This window comes from Pangasianodon hypophthalmus, chromosome 19 (genome assembly GCF_027358585.1).
Source record: "Pangasianodon hypophthalmus isolate fPanHyp1 chromosome 19, fPanHyp1.pri, whole genome shotgun sequence".
NCBI classification, from domain to species: Eukaryota; Metazoa; Chordata; class Actinopteri; order Siluriformes; family Pangasiidae; genus Pangasianodon; species Pangasianodon hypophthalmus.
This window is the reverse complement of record NC_069728.1, coordinates 2,764,788-2,790,588: the sequence shown is the minus strand read 5'-3', so window position 1 is coordinate 2,790,588 and position 25,801 is coordinate 2,764,788. Positions and strand designations below refer to the sequence as shown.

The 25,801-nt window shown below is 39.9% G+C and overlaps 1 protein-coding gene across 4 annotated transcripts in view; it reads left to right on the top strand.

Moving 5' to 3' along the window:
* cdc42bpab (CDC42 binding protein kinase alpha (DMPK-like) b) overlaps window positions 1-25,801 on the top strand; it is a 73,525-nt gene that overhangs the window by 29,531 nt on the left and 18,193 nt on the right. For 3 of the 4 annotated variants that reach the window (XM_053242058.1, XM_053242059.1, XM_026946857.3), the window contains exons 6-19: window positions 8,212-8,305; window positions 8,427-8,627; window positions 9,025-9,273; window positions 11,072-11,151; window positions 11,558-11,718; window positions 14,044-14,166; window positions 14,242-14,378; window positions 14,890-15,132; window positions 16,298-16,408; window positions 17,963-18,207; window positions 20,381-20,486; window positions 22,045-22,169; window positions 24,483-24,588; window positions 24,775-24,923. In XM_053242058.1, the coding sequence (XP_053098033.1) occupies window positions 8,212-8,305; window positions 8,427-8,627; window positions 9,025-9,273; window positions 11,072-11,151; window positions 11,558-11,718; window positions 14,044-14,166; window positions 14,242-14,378; window positions 14,890-15,132; window positions 16,298-16,408; window positions 17,963-18,207; window positions 20,381-20,486; window positions 22,045-22,169; window positions 24,483-24,588; window positions 24,775-24,923 (2,130 nt within the window). The remainder of the gene's footprint in view (window positions 1-8,211; window positions 8,306-8,426; window positions 8,628-9,024; window positions 9,274-11,071; window positions 11,152-11,557; window positions 11,719-14,043; window positions 14,167-14,241; window positions 14,379-14,889; window positions 15,133-16,297; window positions 16,409-17,962; window positions 18,208-20,380; window positions 20,487-22,044; window positions 22,170-24,482; window positions 24,589-24,774; window positions 24,924-25,801) is intronic. The other variant, XM_053242057.1, reaches the window with a different exon arrangement.

Sequence of the window (25,801 nt, the reverse complement as noted above, 5' to 3'; positions counted from 1 at the left end):
TGTGTGTGTGTTTGGGGGTGCGTGACCACTTCATTGTGTGTGTACAGCAGGATATTGACCTGAGCCATATGCGCATTGTATTATTGATTAGTGCCATGTGTGCGATCACAGAAGTTGTGCTGAGCTCAATTTTGGTTAACAAAACCTAACGACTGCTCCTTAAAACAGCATCGCATGACTCACACTGGCTATGCAGATAACCTCGCGAAGAGAGAAAGGTACAGTAGCAGCCTCGGGCTGCAGTGCATTTGGGTTTAAAAAGTACCAGCGCATGCAGATGAGCTCAGCAAGACGTTAATTTATTGGATTGAGAGACGTATCATGAAAATTTGTAGCTTAAATGGATTCAGTGTTGCGGCTTTAATCATAAATCTGCAAAGCAGAGTAATTTCATTGCCAAAGAGACCAGCATTAACACCCTGCCTCGCTTACTTCCCATTCTTTCTCTCATTCTCATTCTTTTTCTTATTCGTAGCCGGGTTGCCAGGAAGCACACCCACATGGCTGTAACAAATGGATTAACACCACAAACCACAACAGGATCATGACCCTAGCTTGGTGTTGATGCTAGACGAGCATCATGTCTGTTTATAGTCATTACTAGACGTCTCTAAAACAGCCTCTTAAGAAAGTTGCTCAGGTTCTGGTGGTGTGTTTTTGCTTTTTTTCATATATTCTCTTGGCTTAAAGCTGCTGTAAGAAACGTTATGTTAGCATTGCATCCTAATCTCCACCAGGCCAGTGATGGAATCCATTCCACCCCCTTCAATCCCAACTCGTCTGTCCGCTCTCTCTGTGCAGTCGTAAGAAAGTATTGAAAAAAGGAACTCCGGAAAAAGCAACCCCAATAACGTCTACACTGGTTTATAGCATTATAGCATTAGTTCACTGTGCAACTGGTTGCTTGGAAAGTCCGCAGCCACAACAGTGCTTTTATCCAAGCAAATGACACTCACAGCTAAACATCTTAGTGTTGCTAATCATGTAGCTAGCAGCTTGTCATAACAACTAGACGTGACTAGAGGACACATGCACAATATTATTTTTACATATATGGCATTTTGCAGACACCCATGTCCAGAGCCACTTTTATCTCATTTTATACAACTGAGCAGTTGAGGGTTAAGGGCCTTGCTCAAGGGCCCAGCAGTGGCAGCTCAGCAGTGCTGGGACTTGACCTCACAACCTTCTGATCACTAGTCCAAGGTTTTAACCAGTGAGCTACCACTGAAAGTAACTAACAACATGATCCACCTATCATGCAGATAGGTGGATTGGCTAGGATATATTACCCCTAGGTGTGAATGAGTGTGTGAATGTGTGTGTGCATGGTACCTTGCGATGGTCTGTCGTCCCATTTACGTTGTATTCCCACCTCACGCCCAGTGTTCCCAGGAGAGGCTCTGGATTTACCCTGATAAAGGATTCAGCGCTTGCTGAAGATAAATGAATTATAATGTACTTGGGAGGGCCCTGAAGTATATAACCCGTGCAGTCCAGTGGTATTTCTCTTGAATTCTTCCACTTATGGACAGTCGGATGGACTTTATTGATCCCTGAGGGGAAATTTGGGAGGTGTAATGATTTTTCAGCATCACTGTTAATGTATGGACTCAGTAATGACTCAGTATGATCTGTGCTTGCTGGTGCCCTAACATTTCAGAAGACTGCAACACATTAGAATCTCTGTATATCTGTTCATTTGGTAGTCATGTGAGCATGTTTGGTAAGTTCTTCTGGATGAAAGCGTGCGCTAAAGGTCTGCTGGATTAAGCGATGAGTCCTGCAATGCTCCTACATTGATTGGCTGAGGTGCAATAATGATTCGTTCACACCCGTGTTAATGGATTGACTCCGAAGGGGAAGCCCATTTGTTTATTTGCTCCGAGCTTGTTGATGACTCAGTGTTGATGACTTCCAGCTCTGTAATTGCTTTACCGGCAACTCGTCTAGCTCACGCTGTTATTTTAAACATATGTTTTAGGAGGCATTTTTTAATGATGTGCTGACACATTCAGAATCAAAGAATGGAATCTTTTGGAGTGGGTTTAGGGATGCACCAATCCTACTTTTATTTCAGTGTTAATACAATCCTCTGAATATTAACCGATACTGATCCAGTACTGATATCCGAGTCCGTCTTGTTAAACATCAGAGAAGCAATGATGCACTTCAAGACAAGTTGCTCATGTGCAGGACCTGTGTTGAGTCAGTCGACATCACACGTGTTCACAGCATAAAATACACTGTATCAGTGGATCAGACTGGAAACTATGTCAAATCCGATCCACTCAAGTGTTTCAGGCCAGTTTCTGCCCCGACTCGGTATCAGATCTATTTACTCCCAATCATGGTTAGAAAATACTGAAGTAATTGTACTTCGTTAATATACTTCAGTATTAATTTAGTTACATTGTCAAGGGAAAAAACAAACTTACATTTTTATTTAGACCTTGGAAGTACTCATTACAAGTCTCAAAGGTCTCTTCTTCTCTCATCCAGCCAGTGACTGTACACTATATATCAATCGAATGGGCTCAGTTTAGCATCTAATCATTTCAGTTTAGCATCCAATCATTTCAGTTTAGCATCCAATCAAGTTTATCACTGTAGAGTGTCAGTTCATCATCTGCAGTGACCTTCTCTTGCTACACAATGTAGTTAGCTATCCATGTGCATGTGAATATGGATAATCCACAGACTGCAGTGTTGAACTTGAGCATGCACGTCCCTGGCCCTACCTCAGCAAAATGGTTCAGTATGCTGGAGAAACTCGAATAAAATGTTTTGTCTCTTGCCTCCAATGGAAAGCATGAATTCCATCTAATTTGCAAAAGCGTTGAGACAGACAAGTTTTGCTAATTTGCTAATGTTACCTGACTATAATTGACTAAGTGAGCCTGTTTTCTTTGCTAATGCCAGGTTAGACGAGCATCGATTCCAGTCTCTAACATAACTGGCTGAGCAGCAAGTCAAATTCTAGCTAAATATGGTAAATATCACAAACTTACATTGATCGAATTATGTTTTCAGGCAAAATGGCGTTGTTATTCAAGTAAAAATCAACAGTTTTAGATAAGTAACAAAAAGTTACTTTTCACATGAAAACATGACATTAAGTTAGTTTCATCAGTTAAAACATTTACTTATTTTACTTACCTTTTAATGCTTCAGTACTTTTGAAAGTAACAATTTTTTACTTTTGTAAATGCTTGAGTACATTTTTTGGCTGGAAACTTCCATTTTTAATTGAGTAAGATATAAGACATCGTCTACAGAACTATTATTTCTCAGTAATTTGGCCAGCGCTGCTCACGATGTAATGTTGTGATGCCAATTATATTAGATCAGTTATCACTTACATGTTAAAAGAAAAGTAAATAAGCCAATAAACAGTTTTTATCCACCAGACCAGAATAAATAAGGAAATTCATCATAATGTTAGCTTATGGGCTTTTGTTTTTGTTGGCTTGTTTAAAAAATTACTATTATTTTTTTTTCATTTTCAGTCAGTTGAGGTGAAGCCGAGTTCAGATGAAGGATGAAATAGTCGTACTTGTGGAAATAGCCGTGTCTATACAATGTCAATGTTTGGCCTTTATTGTGTGTGAAGTTCACAGAGTGAGAGAGTCGTCTATTACCTGTTTACTGTTCAACAACTTACTGTTTTTTCATATTGCATGTGAAGATCAGGCTTTATGAAAGATGGCTTACAACTATCAAGGTCTTCACAGCTGGATCCACATCTACATACTTAAGCACTGTAGAGCTTGACAGCAGGAGGTGGCAATCTTCTCACCTCAATTCAGCACACGCACACACACACACACACACACACACACACACACACACACACACACACACACGCATATGGGCCACACTTTTGCTAAACACTCCATTGCCTATTGTATTGCTCAGCAAAGTTAACAATCAACAGCTGTAGAAAAAATAATCTTCCATCAAATGCTGACGCATTTCTTTCATCATGGTGGAAATTCGGGAAGCACGTACACACACACATACTCATATAACACGTGCAAGTTTAAATGCTCTTAATGGCTACATTTATTGCTTGCTCTTAAGAATGCTGATTAACAATGTGCTATTATGACACTATTAAAAGCACAGAAGTGTGTGTGTGTGTGTGTGTGTGTGTGTTTCTGTGTATACCTGTGTGTCCACATTAAATGCTTCATGTATTTCAATATAAACTACACAGTCTGTTGATCTCTTTAATGATAATGAGAAAATGAATTAGAAGTAACATGGTGCCTTTTCCCGTTTTGAACTCTTAATCTATTGGAGAGCTGAAGTTGGTTAAAAAAAAAGGTGTTTAAAGGTGCACACTATAATTCACACACACAAAAAAAGTAGGTCTCTCAGTAAGCTGTCATCAGAGCAAAAGCAGAAACAGCTGGAGGAAATGAGCATGCAAATTAAAAACCAGACTAAAACTTGCTCATGCAATGATCTGTCTATCTTTAGTATAACTCCTTCATAACATATCAGCATATGTGACAAAACAGATCACAAAATCAACCACACACACACACACACACACCCACCCACCCACACACACACACACACACACACACACACCCACACACACACACACACACACACACACACACACACACACACATACATACACATATATATATATATATATATATAATATCAGGGACAAAATATTATATAATATATTTGGACATACCATAATGCTATCTTTAAGATGGCTACACAGTCACAGTTAAGTTGTAATTAAATGAGACTAAACGTTGCCAGATGTGAATCTTGGGCTTACATTTCAGGCAGCACACATTTTGGTGGTGGGAAAATATGACAAACAGTTATGATGAATGCGGACCAACCTACAGTACTTGTGGCTGTTCTGCAGCGCCACAAATGCTCCGTAATGCTGTAATGCTGTAACGCTACTACATTTCCTCAGCTTTATGAGCCTGATATTGTTAATAATGAATTATATCAGGAATAGAACACAGTGGGGCTTGCAGTTATAGAAAAAAAATCAACAATGGGGCGATGTGCTGCGGCCCGACATGAAGTGGAGTTACTGTTCACCCCGAAATGATTATTTCTCTATAACAACATGTCCTGAAGTGTTTCCTTCCTCTTATATCAGAGCAATTTGCCAAATATACAGTTTTTTAAAATTTATTAATGAACGACACAACTAAGACAAGTTAGTTTATTCTTTCACTTATAGCAGCGTTTCTTGCTCTCTCATGTCTGGAAAATTACTGCCTAAATGTTTTAAATAACTGTTTTGTTCAATCACAACATTTTAATGCATTTATTATTAGTCTTAGATTAGGTAGAACATCTGCTGTGAATGAGATGTTGCTATAGAAAAGGTAATGTGTCAGAACAAGCACATTAATAAAACCTATTATTTAAATTATCGCCAGAACTAATGTCAGAGCTGCTGCTATAGAACATTAATCAACACCTTCTGACCAATCAGATTGCATTGATGTTTATTAATACTAATACTAAATATACCACAGTGTAACTAAGGAACTTAGTTTGAGTTTGTGGTCTTTTTTTTTTTTTTTTTTGCCAAACAGTTCTACTTTGTAGCATTGTCGTACAATATAATACTTTCCTACACATTTTACAAAATTAGATTTTTATCTTCACTTCCACCAGTCCTCATTCTGTCTGGTCTTGGCCCTTCTCTCTTCTTACAGCCCAAATATCAGGCTCCAAATATTCCTAATTCTGTCTCTCATCTAATAAATCTTGCACTTAAAGCTGCTGTCAGTATCTCTAATCCTCAACCTCTTCGGTGATTCATCCTCTGTTCATAAATGTTTTTTTCAACATACTTTACAGCACAGACTTCTCTTCTGAGAGTTGTTAATGTTCTTCATTTTGTTGATGTTGGTGTGCTTTTTCTTCTTTTTCCTTGACCTTTGTGCTGTCTTTTAATAGTGAGACTCATAATATATACTTTTATTCTTTCTTCTTGATTGGTATTGTAGCCTGTTTTACATCACCTCACTGAAAAACATTTGGAGAACATAAATCCTCCTCCAGTCCTTTGCTCAGGGATTAGTTTTTGGCCCCTATTCTTGGTCTTGTCAGGTCAATTCCCACAGTCTCAGAGAACTCGATTTCCCAGAACACACCACGGCCTACAAGTATGGCCGCCATGGACTGCACCTCCCAACAACGGACTTTGTCACGTTCACATCCACCTGATTTTAATCACACACCTGAGAGCAATCACAGTTCACAGTATATAGAGACCTCGGGTTCATGCACTCATTTGCGGAGTAATGCTCAATGTGTTTATACTTGACTTATCAAGCCATTTGCTCTACTTTGTTTATCTGGTTTGTGATCTTCGTCTCTCCCTGGTTTTTGCTTTCTGGTTTTGCCCTGTTTGTATGGTTTGCACATCGCCTGAACTATTGCCTGTTTTTGGATTACAACCTTGCCTACTGATTTAGATTTGTTTGCTGGTGCATTTTACAATAAACTCTCAGTGCATCTGTATCCATTTCAGCCTACCTTATATGACAAGTCTACATACACTATATAGCCCAAAGTTTGTGGACACCTGACTATAACTCATTTATTCAGATTTATTCCCCCTTTGCTGTTATAATAAGCTTCTGGGAAGCTTTCCACTAGATGTTGGAGCATGGCTGTGGGGATTTGTGTTCATTCAGCTACAGGAGCATTAGTGAGATCAGACACTGATGTTGGTGAGGAGGTCTGGGGTTCAGTCGGTGTTCCAGTTCATCCCAAAGGTGTTCAGTGGGGTTGAGGTCAGGGCTCTGTGCAGGACACTCGAGTTCTTCCACTCCAACCTTCACACACCATGTCTTCATGGAGCTCGCTTTGTGCACAGGGGCATCGTCATGCTGGAACAGTTTTCAGCCTCTTAGTTCCAGTGAAGGGAAACTGTAATGCATCCAATTGTACAGTATCCAAAGATATTCTATACAATTGTGTGCTCACAGCTTTGTAGCAACAGTTTGAGGAAGAGCCACATATGGGTGTGATGGTCAGGTGTCCACAAACTTTTTGGCATATAGCGTACACTCACTGTAACCTGCAAAATCCTCCACTACTGTGGCCTCGTTCATTTCATTGTTCTCCCTCTGCTTTACCACCCTGCTGCATGACACTGTGCAGCTCTTATGACTTATTACTTTCACAAATGACATACAGAATGAACGAAGGTCTTACTGGTTGATCCCTAAATCCCTTCCTTCCATGAAGTTAAATTTATTCATACTGAAGGTATAACATGCTTTTTATTATTTACCAAATTGATCTGTGATTTCTCTTTCACTGGGTCCCAGCTAAAACGCAATAAACTTCTTAAAGTTCTTGAACAGCACCCATCTCAAACAGCACATGGCAACCCCACAACATAAACACTGGCTTATATTTTATTGTACAACAAGATTGAATCATATTCAGTACATAAAATCCAGGCTGTAGATCTGCTGAAGTTCAACAGGCACTGGTTCAGGAGTATAAACTTGGAGACTCGAGCAGGGGAAGGAGCTTTATTAGCACATGGTTTTATAGAAAACAAACTGAAAATGACGTCTTTATGGTTGGGTTGCAGACCATAAACAACATTCTTAGCTTTCCAGACGGATTCTCTCCATCTTCCAAGGCTAGAGAGTGCAGTTTTAAGGACCTCTGGACTAATCCCACTCCAGCTCATGATGGAATTCTGATCAACCCTTCACGCGCCACAGTTTTGTTTGCACTGGATGAACATAGTTCTATATTTCAAAATATGAACAAATGTGTGATTTAACCCTGACTAGGAGAAATGAATCCAGAAGATGAATGAATGAGTGCAGTAAATGCGTCATGCAGCACCACACAAGCACCCATGGCCTTTCTTTGTACCGCAAGCTTTAAAGCTTACAGTCAGCTCCCATCTGCATGGAAGTGGAAAAAAAATGCTGGCTTCTGTGACTTTTTTTCTGTCCTGAACCTCCCACATCTTTACCATGAACCTAACCTGAAACTGTCTTCTTTATAACATCAACTCCACCTTATAATATCTGCTATATGTTGCATGCGCTCTGTAGTTTTTTCACTTCATGTACAGTATTTAAACTTGAGTTTCAGAACGCTGTTATGCTTAAATAGAATAAAACTTTGCTTTTATTAATAATGTGGATTTGTTTTTTTTATGTGTCTGTACATGAACAGGGACATCAAGCCTGATAACATCTTGCTGGACATGAATGGCCACATTCGCTTGGCCGACTTTGGCTCCTGTCTCAAACTCATGGAGGACGGAACAGTAAGTCCATCCATACTGAAACCTGGGTGCTGCGTTATTGAGCTATGTTATTGATCCCCAGAGCTTGAGGCTCAGTGATGGTTTCTCTGAGTAACTCTGAGTAACGCTGTGGTTCACTCAGGTGCAATCCTCGATCGCAGTGGGAACGCCAGACTACATCTCTCCCGAGATCCTGCAGGCCATGGAAGACGGGAAAGGAAAATACGGGCCCGAGTGTGACTGGTGGTCTCTGGGAGTATGTATGTACGAGATGCTCTACGGCGAGACGCCCTTCTACGCCGAGTCGCTAGTGGAGACATACGGCAAAATCATGAACCATAAGGTGGGCACGCCATGCGTTATAACTTGATAGGTTGCATGTGTAACTCAGAGGAGTGCTTTAATCATTGTCTTATTAATTTCATTTAATTAAATTAAGTTGTTTTGATTTTTTAGAGCAGGAAACATAAGTGAGTGGGGTCCTGTTTAATTTGTCTTTCCTTCACTGAATTATTCTGATTCTGAATTAGTCACCTCATCTTCTCAATGAGGTCATTAACCCTGTGTATCAAGGCGAAATTCAGCATTGTGTGTTACTTTTATACTTTAAAGACCAGTAGAAGTACTAGTTCAGTAGAAATACCCTTCATCTGCTTTACACTAACCTGATTTGACATGTATTTATATATTTCAGCTGCTCTTATCCCTCACTTCATCTTGTCCTATTTGTTTCTCCACAGGAGCGGTTCCAGTTCCCCACGCAGATGTCTGATGTATCTGAGGAGGCCAAAGACCTAATGCGTAGGCTGATCTGCTCTCGCGAGCACCGGCTGGGCCAGAACGGCATCGAGGACTTTAAGAGCCACCCCTTCTTCTCAGGCATCAACTGGGACGACATCCGCTCTTGCGAGGCCCCGTACATCCCCGAAGTCAGCAGCCCCACCGACACCTCCAACTTTGACGTGGAGGATGACTGCCTAAAGAATTCAGTATGTTGTGGAAATGGATTTTTTTCTTTCAAGGAGATCAGTTAAGCCTAACCCTAGACTTTTAACCAAAAACATGACAATTATAAAAGTCTAGTTACACTGTCAGTCGCTTTAGCTGGTCTGACTTTACGTTTTGAGACAGCAATGCAGGAATTAATTCCTCATAGTCTCCTGTACGAGGCATTTGACTTTCAGTACTGAGTTTGCTGTATGATAAAATTTACATTGTAGTGCCTTGCATAAGTATTCACCCCCTTGAATTTTTCCACTGTGTGTATTGCTACAACCTGGAATTAAAATGGACTTTTACTATATGATTTACACATTATGTCTTAACATTTGAAAGTGAAAAAAATATTTTATTGTCACACAAAGTGTAAATAAACGCAAAAGCAGACTTTTACTGGTTGCATAAGTATTCAATCATAAGCAGGGGTGGAAAATAACAAACTATATTTTGTACTCTCATTACAGTAGTTGAGACATGGTTCACTGTAACTGTACGTTTTTCAGTATAATTAAATCATACTTTCCTTTAGTTTTTTATGCCTCCGCTACTAGGTGTGTCCACGCGTCCATCCGAGATTCTTCTGATTGTCTGTTTCGATAAAATGCTGTAAAAACGAATGTGTTTATGAACACTTGCTGATTCTGACCCCCAACAGCACAATGCGACATTTTAGAAAACTAATTCTGGCTTGCTCTTTAAAATCACTAGTCTCCTGCTATGTTTCTGCAACCAGGAGGAGCGACTGACGTCGCAGTGACGTGTCTCACTCAGGGGTCTATGATGGAGGAGATGCTCACTTTCCTGCTCACGTGGTTAGTTAGCATAATAACAGATTAGAAAATAGAACATTTTTTGTGTTAGTTGTAGACATACTGTATGAAAAAGTAATTTGTAAAGTAATTCCTCGAGTAGGTTTTCACCAGGTGATGTATTTACTCTTACGTAAGTACTTTTCTTGGTGAATACATTTACTTGTGAAGTATGGATTGAGGACGATGTTCTCAGGGTGATGAGCAGAGCTGCATGTCTGCCAAATGTAGCACCTGCTGCCAGAAAGTTCACTTTTGGTCACATCAGACCAAAGATCCTTTTTCCATGTTTACTGAGTCCAAATGGAATTTCATCTGGATTTTTTTCAATAATGGCTGTCTTCTCTAAGTTTGTACAAAGTCCAATATTGGGAACAGATTCTCTCATCTGATCAGTGAATCTCTCCGGCTCCCTCAGAGTTTCTGGTTTCTTCTCTGACGTATACCCTCCTTACCCAGTCACTGAGTTTTGGTGGAAGACCTCCTCCGGTTGTGCCGTATACTTCACATTTTCTAATAGTGTATTTAATTCCCTTTTGTAGGATGTTTAATGTTTTGAATATTTATTATTAAAAAAATCTTGATTGATGATTTTCCAGAACTTTGTTCTGGACTTTTTGGCTTAATGATGCTGTTAGATTAAGTATGTTATGTATTAAGTATTTAGGTTTTTACTGTATATTGAGATGATGTGACACTTTAATTGCACACAAATTGGACTCTGTTCAACTAGTTATTTGACTTCTGGTTGAACCAGAACTAATTTTGGGCTTTTTTGGGGGGTAATGCAGTTGAAATTTGACATACTGTATAATCCAGGTTGTAACAAGACAAAAATGTGCAACAGTTCAAGGGGGTTAAATACTTAAATGCAAGCCACTGTGGGAACCATTAAGTCATATTGATGCAATGCATTTTAGGAAACATTTATGGTAGTACGTTTCAAAACTGTTGATTTATTAGTGCTTCATTATCACAGGAAACGATGCCGCCACCCTCCCACGCGGCCTTCTCTGGACTCCATCTCCCGTTTCTTGGCTTCACCTACACTAGCAACTGGTAAGTGTTCAGTGAGTGGGATTTTTTGTTTCAGAACACTTCAGGGAAATCTGCCATGATCTGAAGCATGTTATCATAAAAGAGGAATTTGTCAGCGTGGCACAGTCCACTGCTCAGCTATACAACTAATACATTCAAGCTTCATGTTGAGTTATGTGTAACTCTATAGCCTTTGGTTTGGAATGATGTGGCTTTTGGGTGCAAGTTTTCCCTCACTATTCAAATGATAATGGTAAAGCAAGCAGACTCACAGCATCCATATTTATCTAAAATTGACAGTCTTTTGATATTAGATATGTGTGGCTTGTGGTATTCGCTTTGCTGGGATTAGTGTCGCGTACTGGTTCAGAAGCAGTGCTTCTGCTCATGCCACTTTCTGTGTGTGTGTCTGTGTGTGTGTGTGTAGCTCTCTGTCAGACCGGGGCTGTTTGAAAGACTCTGGAGGCTCTTCAAGGGTGGATTCCTGTCTACAGAGAACTTTGGAGGACAGCTTGGCCTCTGAGGCCTATGAAAGAAGGATCCGCCGACTGGAGCAGGAGAAAACTGAGCTTAGCCGCAAACTCCAGGGTGGGCAGAAACGCACATATACACTCACAGAAAAAAACAACATCTGGCACTCGAAGTGGTTCTTCCATTTTGGGGGAACCTGAAAGGTTCTAATGTTTTCTTTTCAAAAAAAAGGTTTTGAATAAAAAGAGCTGATAACTATCCAAAGAAACTTTGTGGGACTTTGAGTGTCTAGTTGAAACCAGAGTGTTTCCATACCCCTATGCTAAAGACATTCAAAGTTTTCACAGTTCCACACATTTAAAGTTAGCATACATTTCCTGTGTTAAGTCAATTAGGACATCTACTTTATTTCCATTACAGTTTTTTAATAATAGCTAAGAGATTTCAGATATTGTTAGTCCACATTGTTAGTATTTGGTGGCGAAGTAGCCTTCTATAAGCTTCTCACACTTCTTTTTCCTGGAATTTTTGCTCACTCCTTCTGACTGAACTGGTGTAATTCAGGTTTGTGGGCCTCCTTGCTCAGACATGCTTTTTCACTTCAGTCCACAATTTTCTGTGGGATTTAGGTCAGGGCTTTTTAAAAGCCACTCCCATACTTTCACTTTGTTGTCTTTAAGCCATTTTGTTACAACTCTGGAGGCATGCTTAGGATCATTGTCTCGGTGGAAGAACCAGTTGTGACCAGGTTTTAACTTCCTGGCTGATGTCTGGAAGTGTTACTTCAGTATTTCTAGCTAATCCTCATGATGCCTATCTATTTTCTGAAGTACACCAGCCCCTTTTCCAGCAAAACACAAAATGATGCTGCCACCCCCGTGCGTCACAGTTGGGATGGTGTTCTTCGGATTTAAAGCCTCACTCTTTTGCCTCCATACATAGCACTGATCATTATGGCCAAACAGTTTAATTTTTGCTTCATCTGACCAGAAAACACCTTCAGACTGGCTTTTGTACACTGGGGCTTCTTCTTCTTCTTCTTCTTCTTACGTGACAGCCTTTCAAGCCTTAGTAATGTAGGACTCTCTTAATAGTGGACGTTCATACTTTGGTACCTGATGCGTCCAACTCATTCACTAGTTCCTTTGTTGTTGTCTCGGTTCAGTTGAACCTTTCAGACCAAAGTTTGTTCATCACTGGGAGATAATTTGTGTTTCCTTCCTGAACAGCACAGTGTACAATTTGCATCCAATTGTTCAGAAGCTTCTAAAATCTTCCAGACTATTGAAAGAGAGAGTCAACTTGGTGTATGTAAAGTTCTGACCCACTGGAATTCTCATCTAGTGAATTAAAGCTGAAATAAATCTGTCTCTGTTTGATGGTTTTAAAATGACTTCTGATGTGAACAAAGTAGACTTGCCAGAGAAAGGTATGGTAACATGGAATGTGTGGAGTTGTCAGAAACTGAGATTGAATAGCTTTAGCCTAGGCGTATGTAATTTTTTGTTCTCAACTACAGATGCAGAAATATATTTAATATAATAATATATTAGGAATTTTTCTTGGTGTTTGGTCACAACACGATACATTCAACACACACATCTCGGGCAACACAACACAATTACCATCCTGATAATCCAAATATTACACTTAATATACAAATATGTAAATATTGCACCCAATATACAAATATTACACCATAAGCAGAAATGGTAGGCTTAGTTGTAATTTACATTACAGTGGAGGTAGAAATAGCAGCTGGACGCAGTTCAGGGTGCATTAAACAGAGTGGAACAATTGTGATATATAAATAATAGCAATGATATATAGTACATAAAAACTTTTAGTGCAGTTTGCTTGTTACTGGCAGGTCAGCATTGTAGTGGTTACTGAATGCTGCTAGCCAGCCTGGTTAATAACAGAAATTGCCGGTGGAAAGAAGCTGTTGATGGCATGCAATTTTTGTTATCAGGGATCAGAATCGCTTTCCTGATGGTAGTTTTTGGAACCGAACCCTGGTGCACTTTCACTTCGATGTGGTTCCTTTGGACAGGTGAAAACACAGCAATCTCACTCACGTGTGGACCAAAATAGCTGGTCCAAGACCATGTGAGCGAAGTGATCTCGGTTGGGTTCCAAATGAACCGTAGCGTGGTTCGATTGCAATGAGAAAGTGATTCGACCCTGAATGGACCAAACTACATGCAGTGCACATGCCGTGTATGTTGAGTTGTGCGCAGATACAAGCTGTTAAACTGACCAGTAAGGTGCAAACTGAGCCAAAGAACAGAGCTGTAGAGCTGCAGAAATGCTACATGTTCTGCATATTTGGATGATGAATCAAAATTATTCCTCTTCATGTTCTTAGTTTTTTTTTTAACCTTTTGGTTCGTTTAATTATGTGCGGTGTGATGCTTAGTGATATTCATTTCCCTCTCGCAGAGTCCACCCAGACGGTACAGGCCCTGCAGCACACTAACTCCAACGTGCCACCAGGTGCCAACAAAGAGGTGGAGATAAGAAGCCTGAAGAATGAGATAGACATCTTGAAGAAGCAGATAGCAGGTAACAGATCTACACATACATACAACATATTTGATCCAAGTGACACTCCTGGTCTGATTCTACAGTGTGTCTCAGATTCAGGTCATCTGGAGCAGCAGCAGTCTGAGGAGGCCAATGTGGCACGGAAGGATCTAGAAGACTCCTCTAAGATAATAAAGACTCTGGAAAGGCAGGTCCAAGGTGTCACACTGGAGAAAGACAGCCTGCACAAGGTGCAAATTATTTTCGTACTGGAAAAATTTGCTGCTAATTCAGTAGTTTAGCATAATGTTTTTTTCAAGGTAGTGCATCCTTGTTTAATGTTGCCATATACCCTTATTGTAATCAGTAACTTAGTACCCTTAGGCATAGGTACTGTTATTTGTATAGGCATAGATACTCTGTATACTTGTGTCAGGTGATAGTGTATATAGTATTCAGTTAACACAAACACACTTTGGAAATGAAGAGCCTAAAGAGAACGATAAAGATATCGAAGCGGATAGCAGGTAACAGATCCACACAAGGGTAGGAAAGATTTGGTTTCTGTCTCACTTCTATAATAGTATATGTATGTACTGAAGGTTCATAGAGCTCACACTTTTTATAACACTGTAATGTGACAGTTTTGGTGCATCTCATATTTATTTGTTATTTGTTATTTGTTCTGTGGTTACCAACTGATAGCAATTATCAAATAGCAATGTTCAGACACAGTCTACATGTTTGAACTGTTCTGTATAGGAGCTGCTAGACACCAAGGAGAAGCTCAAGGCCCAGGGAAAGGAGCTGAAGGAGGCACACAGTCAAAGAAAGATGGCCATGCAAGAGTTCTCCGAGCTGAACGAGCGCCTCACGGAGCTGCGCTCACACAAGCAGCGGCTCGCTCGCCAACTTCGAGACAAGGAGGAAGAGGTGGAGGGGCTTTCACAGAAGATGGAAACGCTGCGGCTGGAGATACGTAAGGCTGAGAGAGCACGCAAAGAGGTAGGAGCGGATCTCCTCTACTTCAAGTTTAATCGGCCATCCTAAAATGTCCTGTTTTGATTTGCCTGGTTCCATCTGGTAGCCATAGCTGTTGTTCCTAGAGCTTAAAAAGAAATGTGGCTTAATAGGGAGGAAGTCCGTCTCTATCCTGTGTGCATGAAGTTTGCATGTTCTCACTGTGCTTCAAGGGTTTCCTTCAGGTACTCCAGTTTCCTCCCCAGTCCAAACGCACGCATTGTTGCCTGATTGGCATTTCCAAATTGTCCGTAGTGTGTGCGTGTGTGTGATTGTGCCCTGCTATGGATTGGCACCCCGTCTGTCCCCCTCCTTGTGCCCTGAGTCCTCTGGGATGGGCTCCAGATTCCCCACAACCCTCAGTAGGATAAGCAGTACAGAAGATGGATGGATAGGTGGCTGGAGGAAGTAACCTATTCTCCTGGGTTGCCAGATCAAAACCAAAGAGCAATTTTACAATAAAATCTTTTGCTTGTGCGATGCTTAAAGCAGGATTATTCACCTTTACAGACAAGGCCATGGTTTCTTACAGGCTTTTTGTTTTTTGGTGCATGGACTAGACACAATCACAGTTGGCTAAATTGATGGATTGGACACAATCACAGTTGGATAAATTGCCCCTAGATGTGTGAATGTGTGACTGTGACTGACTGGTGTTCCATCCAGGGTGTATTCCTGCCTCACAGTGTTCCCAGTGTTCCCGGGATAGGCTGTGGATTCATCATGACCCTGACCAGGATAAAGCAGTTACTGAAGAGTAATGATTGAATGAATGAATGAATGAATAACAAGGACTACAACAGCCAACATCGCGTGGGCTGAACCAGAATACGCAAAAGCCGTTTGAGATAATCAGTTTGTTATTGTTGTATTATAAAAAACGACCAATGTCTGCATGAATGTGGTATGAAAATGCTACCTCTTTATTTGTTGTTCTCCTTCACCTGCTGTAAAACAAGTGGAAATGTTGGAGGCATACTATAAAGCTTAACATCTTTTTAAAATTGTTCTTCATCACAGCTCTGCTTTCTTAAGCAGAGTAAAGTGAACAAGTGAACAAGTCCTTGCCAGTCTATTCTAGCTGTGAGCTGGTGCGTGAATAAGCAATGGAATGTCTTTAACTAATGTTAAGTGCTTTGGTTTTGATCAGTTGGAGGTGCAGGCTGAGGAGCAGGCAGCTGAGGTGCAGAAAGAGAAGAAACTGCGAGAGAGAAATGAACAGTTTAGCAGACAGCTCGAGGAGGAACTGGAGGGGATCAAGGTACGATTACCTTTAAGGCAGGGGTTCCTAAACTTTCTTGGGCAAACAACCCAAAATGGACATTAGGAATTTTGACCACCTTACATTGCATTTCAGATTTATAATATAGGACTATTGTAACATTTGAACATTATATTATTACGTCAGTAACATAGGAACAATATGTGTAACATAAGTGACTAAAAACCAAAGGAACATTCCTTGCACTGACTTACCAATCTAGTGGAAAGTGTTGTGTTGTTATAGGAAAATAATCCCTGCTGGGATGATGTGATACGGCCCGAGGTGAAGCAGAGGAGCCTGGTTTATACTTGACACATGCATTGTTTACACACTCACTGCATCTTATGTACATTTAAAGGTGACATTCACTAGACAGTATGTCAGAGCCACAACATCCCAATCCATCAGGTTTCCGAGTCAGACAGTAAAATGTTTAGCCGTTTCATGCACAGCGATGTTAAACATGCTGACGAGCTCTGTCTCTCTTCAGACTTTCTGCTGTCATCATGAATGTTGTCATGAGCTGCATCTCAAACTGAAAACTCTTACATTCAGAAGTATTTACTAATCTAGGAAATTCAGAAGACCGGTATGCAAAATAGACTTTTCAGTAGGTTGGAAGGTTTTTAAAATTCAAACACTAACTGTATTAGGAAAACCGGTCACTGTTAGTACTCAATAACAGTCTATAATAAGCATGCGAGTTGAGACACAACGCTAGTTTGATTAGCAGAGGTAGATGGACAGGGAAATTTATCCATTTTTTGCTGAACTGCACTAGTGCAATGTGTAAGGATTGGGAAAAAGATTAAATTAGCACACACTCTATTAAAATAAATGTGGTTTGTTTGAATGGGCCTCCCAGTAACATTTCAAAAATATTAGCACCCAAAAGTCTTCAATATTTCTAATATTAATTTGTAAAATGATTGAATGAAATAAAAGAGCAGAGTGCCTGTAAAACAAATTAAACAATTAAAACAGTGAAAAGCCTCTCCTTCCCCCTACTGAGCCCATCTCTGCTGAAGTGTGCCTTATGAATGACTTGCCCTTGAAGTTGAACAGAAGCCTGAAATGTACTGTATATCTCAAATCACATGCTATATTTAATATTATGAGATTATTACGGGCCTAGAAACACTTAAACAATGCAATCAGCATCTTTAATAACAAGCCTGTGTGTTTGTCCCATGAAATCTGCAATTTTTTTTTTAAACATTTTAACCCTTATAAAGGATAACACAGCTCCTGTATGGGTTGAAGCAGGCTGTGTATCTCATATCACATACTATATTTAATATTATGAGATTATTACGGGCCTAGACACACTTAAACAATGCAGACGGCATCTTTAATAACAGGTTTGTATTATTTTGACCAGGATTATTACAATTAATAGATACATTTAATGACTTAAAAAAAAAAATGCTCAGTTCTTAAGCAACGTGTGTGATTTGAGTGTGTTTGTCCCATGTGTGTCCCATGAAATCTGCAATTTTTTTGACATTTTAACCCTTATAAAGAATAACACAGCTCCTGTATGGGTTGAAGCAGGCTGGACCGCTGCACCCAGGAGCGAGTGCGGAGCAGCAGCAGCAGGAGGTGGCGTGGCTGCGAGCTGAGCTGGAAAAGAAGAGTGTGCAGCATGAGGAGGAGCTGTGTCGCAGGGAAACACAGCACAGCGCTGAGCTCAAGAGCCACAGGAAGGAGTTGAGTGATGCTGAAGCCCAGCACCTCACTCTGCAAAAGGAGATCCTTATGCTCAAAGACAAGCTGGAGAAGACACGGCGAGAAAAGTACGTTCATGAGTGGATAGACTGAATAGATTCTGTTCTTCTTTGCCTGTTATTCTCTGTGTTTCTCTGCAGTTTGAGAGTAATCTTTGAAGTGAAGTGAAGTGAAGTGAAGTGACTTGTGGCCAAGTATGGTGACCCATACTAACTTCTATTCATTCTAACTTCATTCATTCTATTCATTCTAACTTTCTCTTTTTTTAGGATTCCAGTGATGAGGTAAATTAGATAGATGTGTAGTGACTTACTGCCATGTATTTTAGCTTATACTGTTTTCTAAAGATGAGATTTTGGAGGATCAGTGATTCTATGAAACTGTGTAACTACTAGGAGCGGAGTAAAATGAGTGAATAGCACACTGTGTGCGTACGTTCACACGCCAGGATACACAAGAGGGTCAGATAGAGACATCAGATAGAGATAGAGACATATGATGCATTATTTGCAGTAAACACCACTGTCGTATCATCTGGTGCAAATAACTCTGCAAGGCATGTATCAGGACCATTCTGACAGTTGATATGATCTTGGGCAGGAAACCTGGATTCAACCAAAAGATAATTACAGAGCATCTGGCCACCAACACAGCACTCTAATTTACTCTAAACTAAACTCTCTCAGTTAGCATACTTCAGTGTTTGTAAACAAAAAGAGACACGTGCACTACCTGGGTGCAAAAAGACCTGAGTAATCTAGCAACCTGACACTACTTGGTTATAATCTGACTAAAGAATCTATCATGCATTTTATTTAGGAATGGGATTGACAGCTAAAATGTTATCCACTTATTGTTATGGATTAGCGCTAAAACAAAGGGTGTGCTATTCGGCTAAACAGGTGTAACTTATGATTCTTATTTCTTGGCGCCTGGTCAGTGGCTAAATGCTAAGCAGTGGTCTAGCCTGCAGAGACAGGATGTGTGTATACAAATCTCACAGAAACTCTCATGAGCGTAACATTCTTGGTGTTTGTTGGCATGTTCAAGACGTAAAGTTTTACAATCACGACACTGACTGGAAGTCGAGGTGCTGCCCAAAAAGACGTCATAAATTTATTTATAAGCCGAACAAAATTAGCTAGCTGAACATGTCCATTACAGGTGACTCCTCAATAAGATCATGACCTAGCTATGTACTGTTAGATAGCTAGTTTCCTGATGTAGATCTTAGATCAGCGATGTAGGTTTGTTAGAACAATCTAAATTAGGCTTTGTAGCTAACTAGCAAGCTAAGCCTGTTACATTCGTAGTTAGTTCACTGATATGATAGTTAGCTACTTGAAATAGAATTACTTGAAAGAATTATCTCGCCTAAATGTGCCTGTAACCACAACCAGCTTGTTGTGCGAATGTGTTTATGAACACTTCTCCGATTCTGACACCCAACAGCACAATGCGACATTTTAGGAAAAAATTCTGGCTATTAAAAGTCACGATAGACTCCTGCTAGGTTTTTGCAACCAGGAAGCTCAGCCGATGTCACAGTGACGTCACACTGAGCATCTTTATGAGCCTCCAGCACATACTTGACAAGGCATTGATTTCAGCATTCACTGAGAACTGGTTTAATTATGCGACGTGGCACAGAGTGTGCTCTTCCAACTGTTTGAACAAAGGTTCAAATAGAATCAAAATGAAATGAAATCTCTGAAATGTAAAAAAATAAAAACAAAAAAAACCTGCAAGTGATACGTGTGGAGCAGTAGACTACGCAAGGGATTAAAAAAATAAATATATTTTCATTCTAGTGGATGCTATAGTGTGCATTAGTGTTTTAAAATAATGCTATATGATAATATCTTGGCTTGCATGTGCACACACACAAGGCCTTTCTCAGGTGTTATACACCACCCCTGGCTGTTAGGAGAGGTGAAGGAGAACTTGTTTTACCACCCTCTGTGTGAACGAGATAAATAGCTGTGGGCTCAATCCTATCCTTTAACTCTAGTGTTTTAATACAAGATCCTCATTGCCTTATTTGGCATTTCTGTGTCTTCCTTTCTATAAAAAGTATAAAATATGATCTTTTTACTAAAAACTTACAATGATTACTTGAAACAGTGATTATAACGATTAGAAAACACTGAAGTATGAGAGAAGCAGTGAATGTGTTGATGATGGTTGTAATGTAGACATGTGTGTGTATGTGTTATGTGTGTGTGTTGTGTGTTTTATTAGCCAAAGTGAGCGTGAGGAGTTTGAGGCGGAGTGCAAACAGAAGTATGAGCGGGAAAAGGGACTTCTGGTGGAGGACAATAAGAAGCTAGCTGGTGAGCTGGAGCAGGTGAGCTATCTTATAATTTCATGCATCTGCATTTTGAAAAGTTGAGATGTTTTAGAAACTATGAACTGTGTAAATTTTGATAAATCAGGAGTGCTGATTTCTGCACATGAAATACATTGCTGGAATGCCATAATCACGGTCGCTCAAGTGTTACAAAAGTGTTATGAGAATAAAAAACACATCTGCGTGTCTGTCACAGTGACTGTATGTAAGGATGGATGCAGTAACATGTGATACCAAAATGTCTCTGAAGCCCTCTACTGGTTGGCTACAGTACAGTTTTTAACCCCGCCCATTCCCATGTTAGTGAATGGGAAATAAGACAAACTTACATTATAATTTACATCTGCACCGTGTTCTGTCGTGTTTACAAGTTCAGCTGACCTTGTTATCTCCCCCAATATTCTTCCTTACGATAAAGTCATTGATCAAGTCGAGGTTTATATTAATTAGTCTTCTTATGAGTAAATTTACACACACGCAGGAGCACGAGTAGGATACGAACGTTTTTTTCAAATTTTCTCAGGATTTTCATGAATACCAAATTTCTTGTGTAAATGCTCCTATGAATGATTTACACGTAAATCCATTTGTATCCGTTTGAAAAGTACTTTATAATTTATTACTATTATTATTATTATTATTGTTATTAAAGAGACATACACACAGTACACTGAAGAGGAGTGAAGATAGAGAACTTTGAGATAGATATAGAGTTCATGCTGCGCAGTGGCTCTGCTTTGTCCTTTCCTCTTCTCTGGTATTTCGTCTACAAGCCTGTCTCATATTATTGTACATTCTTTTGGTGCTTTTATAACCCCAAATGCTTATGCAAATGAAATTGTCTTCTGGATCTCTGACTGTTTGTCTTGGATGGAGGAAGCAGATCACTGTGAGGCAGTAGCTCCCAAGTAAAATAACTGCTAGGGATTTGGACATGTCAAATATAAATGTCTGTTTTCATTTTTGCGTAGCAGAGCACGTAGCAAACATCATTTATTTCGTAGAAACCTATGACACAGATGCAGATCGTGCTGCCAGATTGAGTGGTTAAAGAAAACGCTGATGACATTTGGAAAGAATTGATCGTATGTGTGATTACACTTGATTAAATTTATGTATGCTACATTTTGACCAGAGGGACATTTTACAATTTTATATTTTTTATGTTTGGTGTCTGCTGAAAGTTAAGAAATCATCAGTGCATAATTCAGTGCATGAATTATTATGAATTATGGTATGATCTGGAATAATGTTGTTGTTGCTTTAACATTGCTGATGTTGTGTTATTCATTGTTCTCTCTTTGCTTGTTCCTTCACTCCTACTTCTCCTTATCTCGCTCTGTTTTTTGCTCTCTACTTTCCTTCTGTACTGTCTGTGTTTGGATTTTTCTCTTTATATTTTTAACCGTCATGTTCACTGTCATCCTTTCTGTTTTTCTTTTCACCCCCCTATCCACTCCCTGTCTCTCTCCATCAGTCTGATGTTCTTCTGTAATGTTTTTTTTCCTAATCCCAAGTAATTCTCTCCTAACCAACTCTTCCTCTCTTCTTTCAGCTGAAGTCCATGTACGAGGCATTGAGCAGTAGCCACAAGCAGTTGGATGAGGAGATGAGAGAGCTGGCTGATAAGAAGGAGAGCGTCGCACACTGGGAGGCTCAGATCACGGAGATCATCCAGTGGTGAGTGGATGCAGCCACGTGCAGCTGCTGTGTATTACACACAGACACACACAGACACACACATGCACACACGGTAGCTTTCTATCCAGTGAGCTCTCCAACATGCATGCTCAATATGCTGCTGGATATACACACCGATCCTTTGCAATGGACTCTACGATCTTTCTCTGGTGTTTAGATGAATGAGCGTTTGCAGAATTGTGGAGAATTTATAATCGCACTATCCGGTATCAACCAGAAGAGGATGGCTTCCCTTTTGAGTCTGCTTCCTTTCAAAGTTCCTTTCTCATGTCATTTCAGGGAATTTTTCCTTGCCACTGTCACCCCTGATTTGGTGTTTAGGGATCTAAATCTACATCCAGATTTCTGTCGAGCTGCTTTGTGGCAATGTCTGTTGCGTTTATAGGGCTCATGAGTGGTGCAACTGAAAAGCATTTGTTCTTTCATCAGGACATCTCACGCTCTACAGCCGTCTGTGACCGAGAGTCCAAAACTGACCAGACAGTATACACTCTCTCCCCTGTCAATCAAAGCGCCATTAGCCAGTTGTGTTGGACTGTGAGCTCATGTGTGTGGGTGGATAACACTTTTCTCTGAGTGTGTTACTCTGTCCTGTGATGCAGCATTAGCAGCAGTTCAAAAAAGATGCAATGTTTGGCTTACTGGAAGGAAGCATCTGTTAGACTTCCTGGCTCATGTCAGTTAGAGCTGGCTAGTGGGTGGGAATTTGCATAATTTGACCAAATTAGGGAGAGAATTAGGGGAAAATAAAAAAAAAAGAATATATAAGTATATAAATGAAATTGAATTGAACTGAAGCATGATTCTGGTCTGTTGTGATGGATTTGTGAAGTCTCGACTTGTGGAATAACCCTGAAGGGTGAAGCTCCTCAGAAGAGCAAATTGTCTGTAAGGTAATTGCATAAGTCCGGTCACCTTGACGATTACTACATTACAAACAAAAGATACAGAACTCCAGTAGAGAATTCCTATAACATTGTCATTATTGCACCACAAAGTCAGTTGCTTTGATTTGCTATTACTGGATTTCAGACATCAACACTGTCATATTTCATGCTACGTGAACTTACAAAGCATTTCATTTCCTGAAACATCCTGTAGTATGTCCTAATTAGCATTTTCCGTTCGAGCAGTTTCAGCGTAACGCCTTGATTGACACCAAATCAAAAAGTGCACCACCAGTTCTACCAGCACATGCACCACACTGATTATATCATCTTGCAAAGAAAAAAAAAAGAAAGATGAAGACACTAGCGAGGATGATGGGAGTCTACACGGTTTTGTTCTTAGCAGACGGAAGCCAGTGTGATTTCTTTCTTCGTAAAGAAACTTTGGCAGTCGTGAACAAATCACCATTATGACACAGTGCTAAGTGTACTAACATGCTAATTGCAGAAACAACAAAGTTGGAAAATTAACTCACTGACTTTGCAAACAAGAGGGTTTGTTTTCAGTACTGACAGCACAGAAAACAGTTTGTGCAAGTTTGATTGTTTAGACCAAAGCCAAAATGGAAAACAGATTTGGTCAAGTAATTAGGGGCCTGTTACATACGCTGCATTCAGCTTACATCAGAAGTGAGAAGTCGAAGCTCAAAATGATGACATTTTTTACCTCAGTGCGTTTGTGGTACAAAGTGGGACAAAAACATGGACGCCTCCATGTTTGTCTTTTGCTAGCAACAAGCTACCCATCTAACTGTGATGAATGATGTATATTTTCCTCCTCAAAACAGTGAACTGTATAGTCAGTGTTATAGATTTAACATGGAATATGTCTGTGTATTGACTGATCTAAAGCAAATACTTGTATATACAGTGCAAATCATGTAATGGTAAGAAGTGCTGCTGTGTTTAATGCTGAAGCTGTGAGCAGCCATGTTGATTTGATGTCACTTGCTGAACTCGGAGGAACCCACTCCGAGTTCCAGAGAAGGATTTCCCAGTTGTGGGGACGTTTTCCTAGTTTTTCTCCTGGACGGTGATCAGGAATTTTGACATATGACCTCTAGTCAGACGGAGCAAAACTCTACACAAGCCAGTCCATGAACACAAAGGGGTTCCACAAGGGGGCGTTCGCAGCCTACATGTGCGACCAAATTCTGTATCGCACCACATTGTTCCATGTGTCGCTGATTGAGACGCTATATACGAACTTTATCCCACATCTGAATCACATCAAAACTGAAGATGAATGCATTTCCGGAAAGAGTAGCCATTTTAATTCTCTGTAATGCTGCCACCCTTACTTTGCTGCCCGCTTGTGGATTAAATGTGTATGTGTGTGTTTAAGGGTAAGTGATGAGAAGGATGCTCGAGGCTACCTCCAAGCACTGGCCACTAAGATGACTGAGGAGCTGGAGGGTCTGAGGAACACCACCCTCGGAGCCAGAGGCACAGTGAGTCTTTCTTTGTCACAAACATGCTGTTATTTTACCGCTGTATCAGCAGAAACAGCTATAAGATACAGTAAACCTCTTGGGATCTACATTTTTCTCTCAATTCTTCTAAATGATCAGGTATTTCTCTAATGTATATATATCTGCTCCTGATTATGATTAATATGGGTTATTTCTTTTTTCCAGGACATGCCGTGGAAGATGCGCCGTTTAGCCAAGCTGGACATGTCGGCTCGTCTGGAGCTGCAGTCTGCACTGGACGCTGAGATCCGGGCCAAGCAGGCCATCCAAGACGAGCTCAACAAAGTCAAGGACTCCAACATCTCGACAGAGTGGTGAGATTCCAGCACACACACACACACACACACACACACACACACAAAGAGTTAAGTTTCCTGGACAGGAACTGAGTTTCTCTGTGTCATTTCTTCCTGGTTACATCTCACCTGTCATTAATAACAGCGCCAAATCTATCAGGCGAGGATTCCACCAGTATCTTCAGATCGTTCCTGACAATTTTAGCCCACACTTTCCACACTTTCTCACTTCAGATAGAGTTTATGGGTGGCTGTAATGTAATGTTCCAAATAATCCCGCAGGTTTTCTACTGGATTATGGCCTGTTGACGTTTTAAAATAAGGTGCTTTTATTGGTGGATGTGACTGTTTTTATTTTTCTCCTCCAGGGATCTCTTTTAAGTAGGTCAGGATTATAGTTAATATAATAAAAAAGGTTTTTTTTATTATTAGTTTATAAAAGATTAAGGAGACTACGGATTCAGGCAAAGAGCATTTCGGTTATTATCTAATTATGTATGTTATGTGTGTTAGAGTAGAAAACTATGATGGTGTTTTAGGGCCACTGTTTAAAAAATAAAAATACAAAGATTTCAAGAATAAAGTTGTAATATTTAGAGAATAACTTCAGTAATTTGACAATAAAGTCATGATATTACGAGAAAAAAGTTGCAATATTTCGAGAATAAAATTGTAATATTTCTAAAATATTGTCATATTATACAATAATACGAGAAAAAAACCACAATATTTTGAGAATAAAGTTGTAATATTTCAAGAAGGCATATTTATGATAATATGAGAAGAATGTCATAATAATTCAAGAATAAAATCATAATACTATGACAGAGTGGTGCATATCATACTTTACAAACAGAAACACTTAATCTTCTGCTATACCAGCATCAGATTATTAT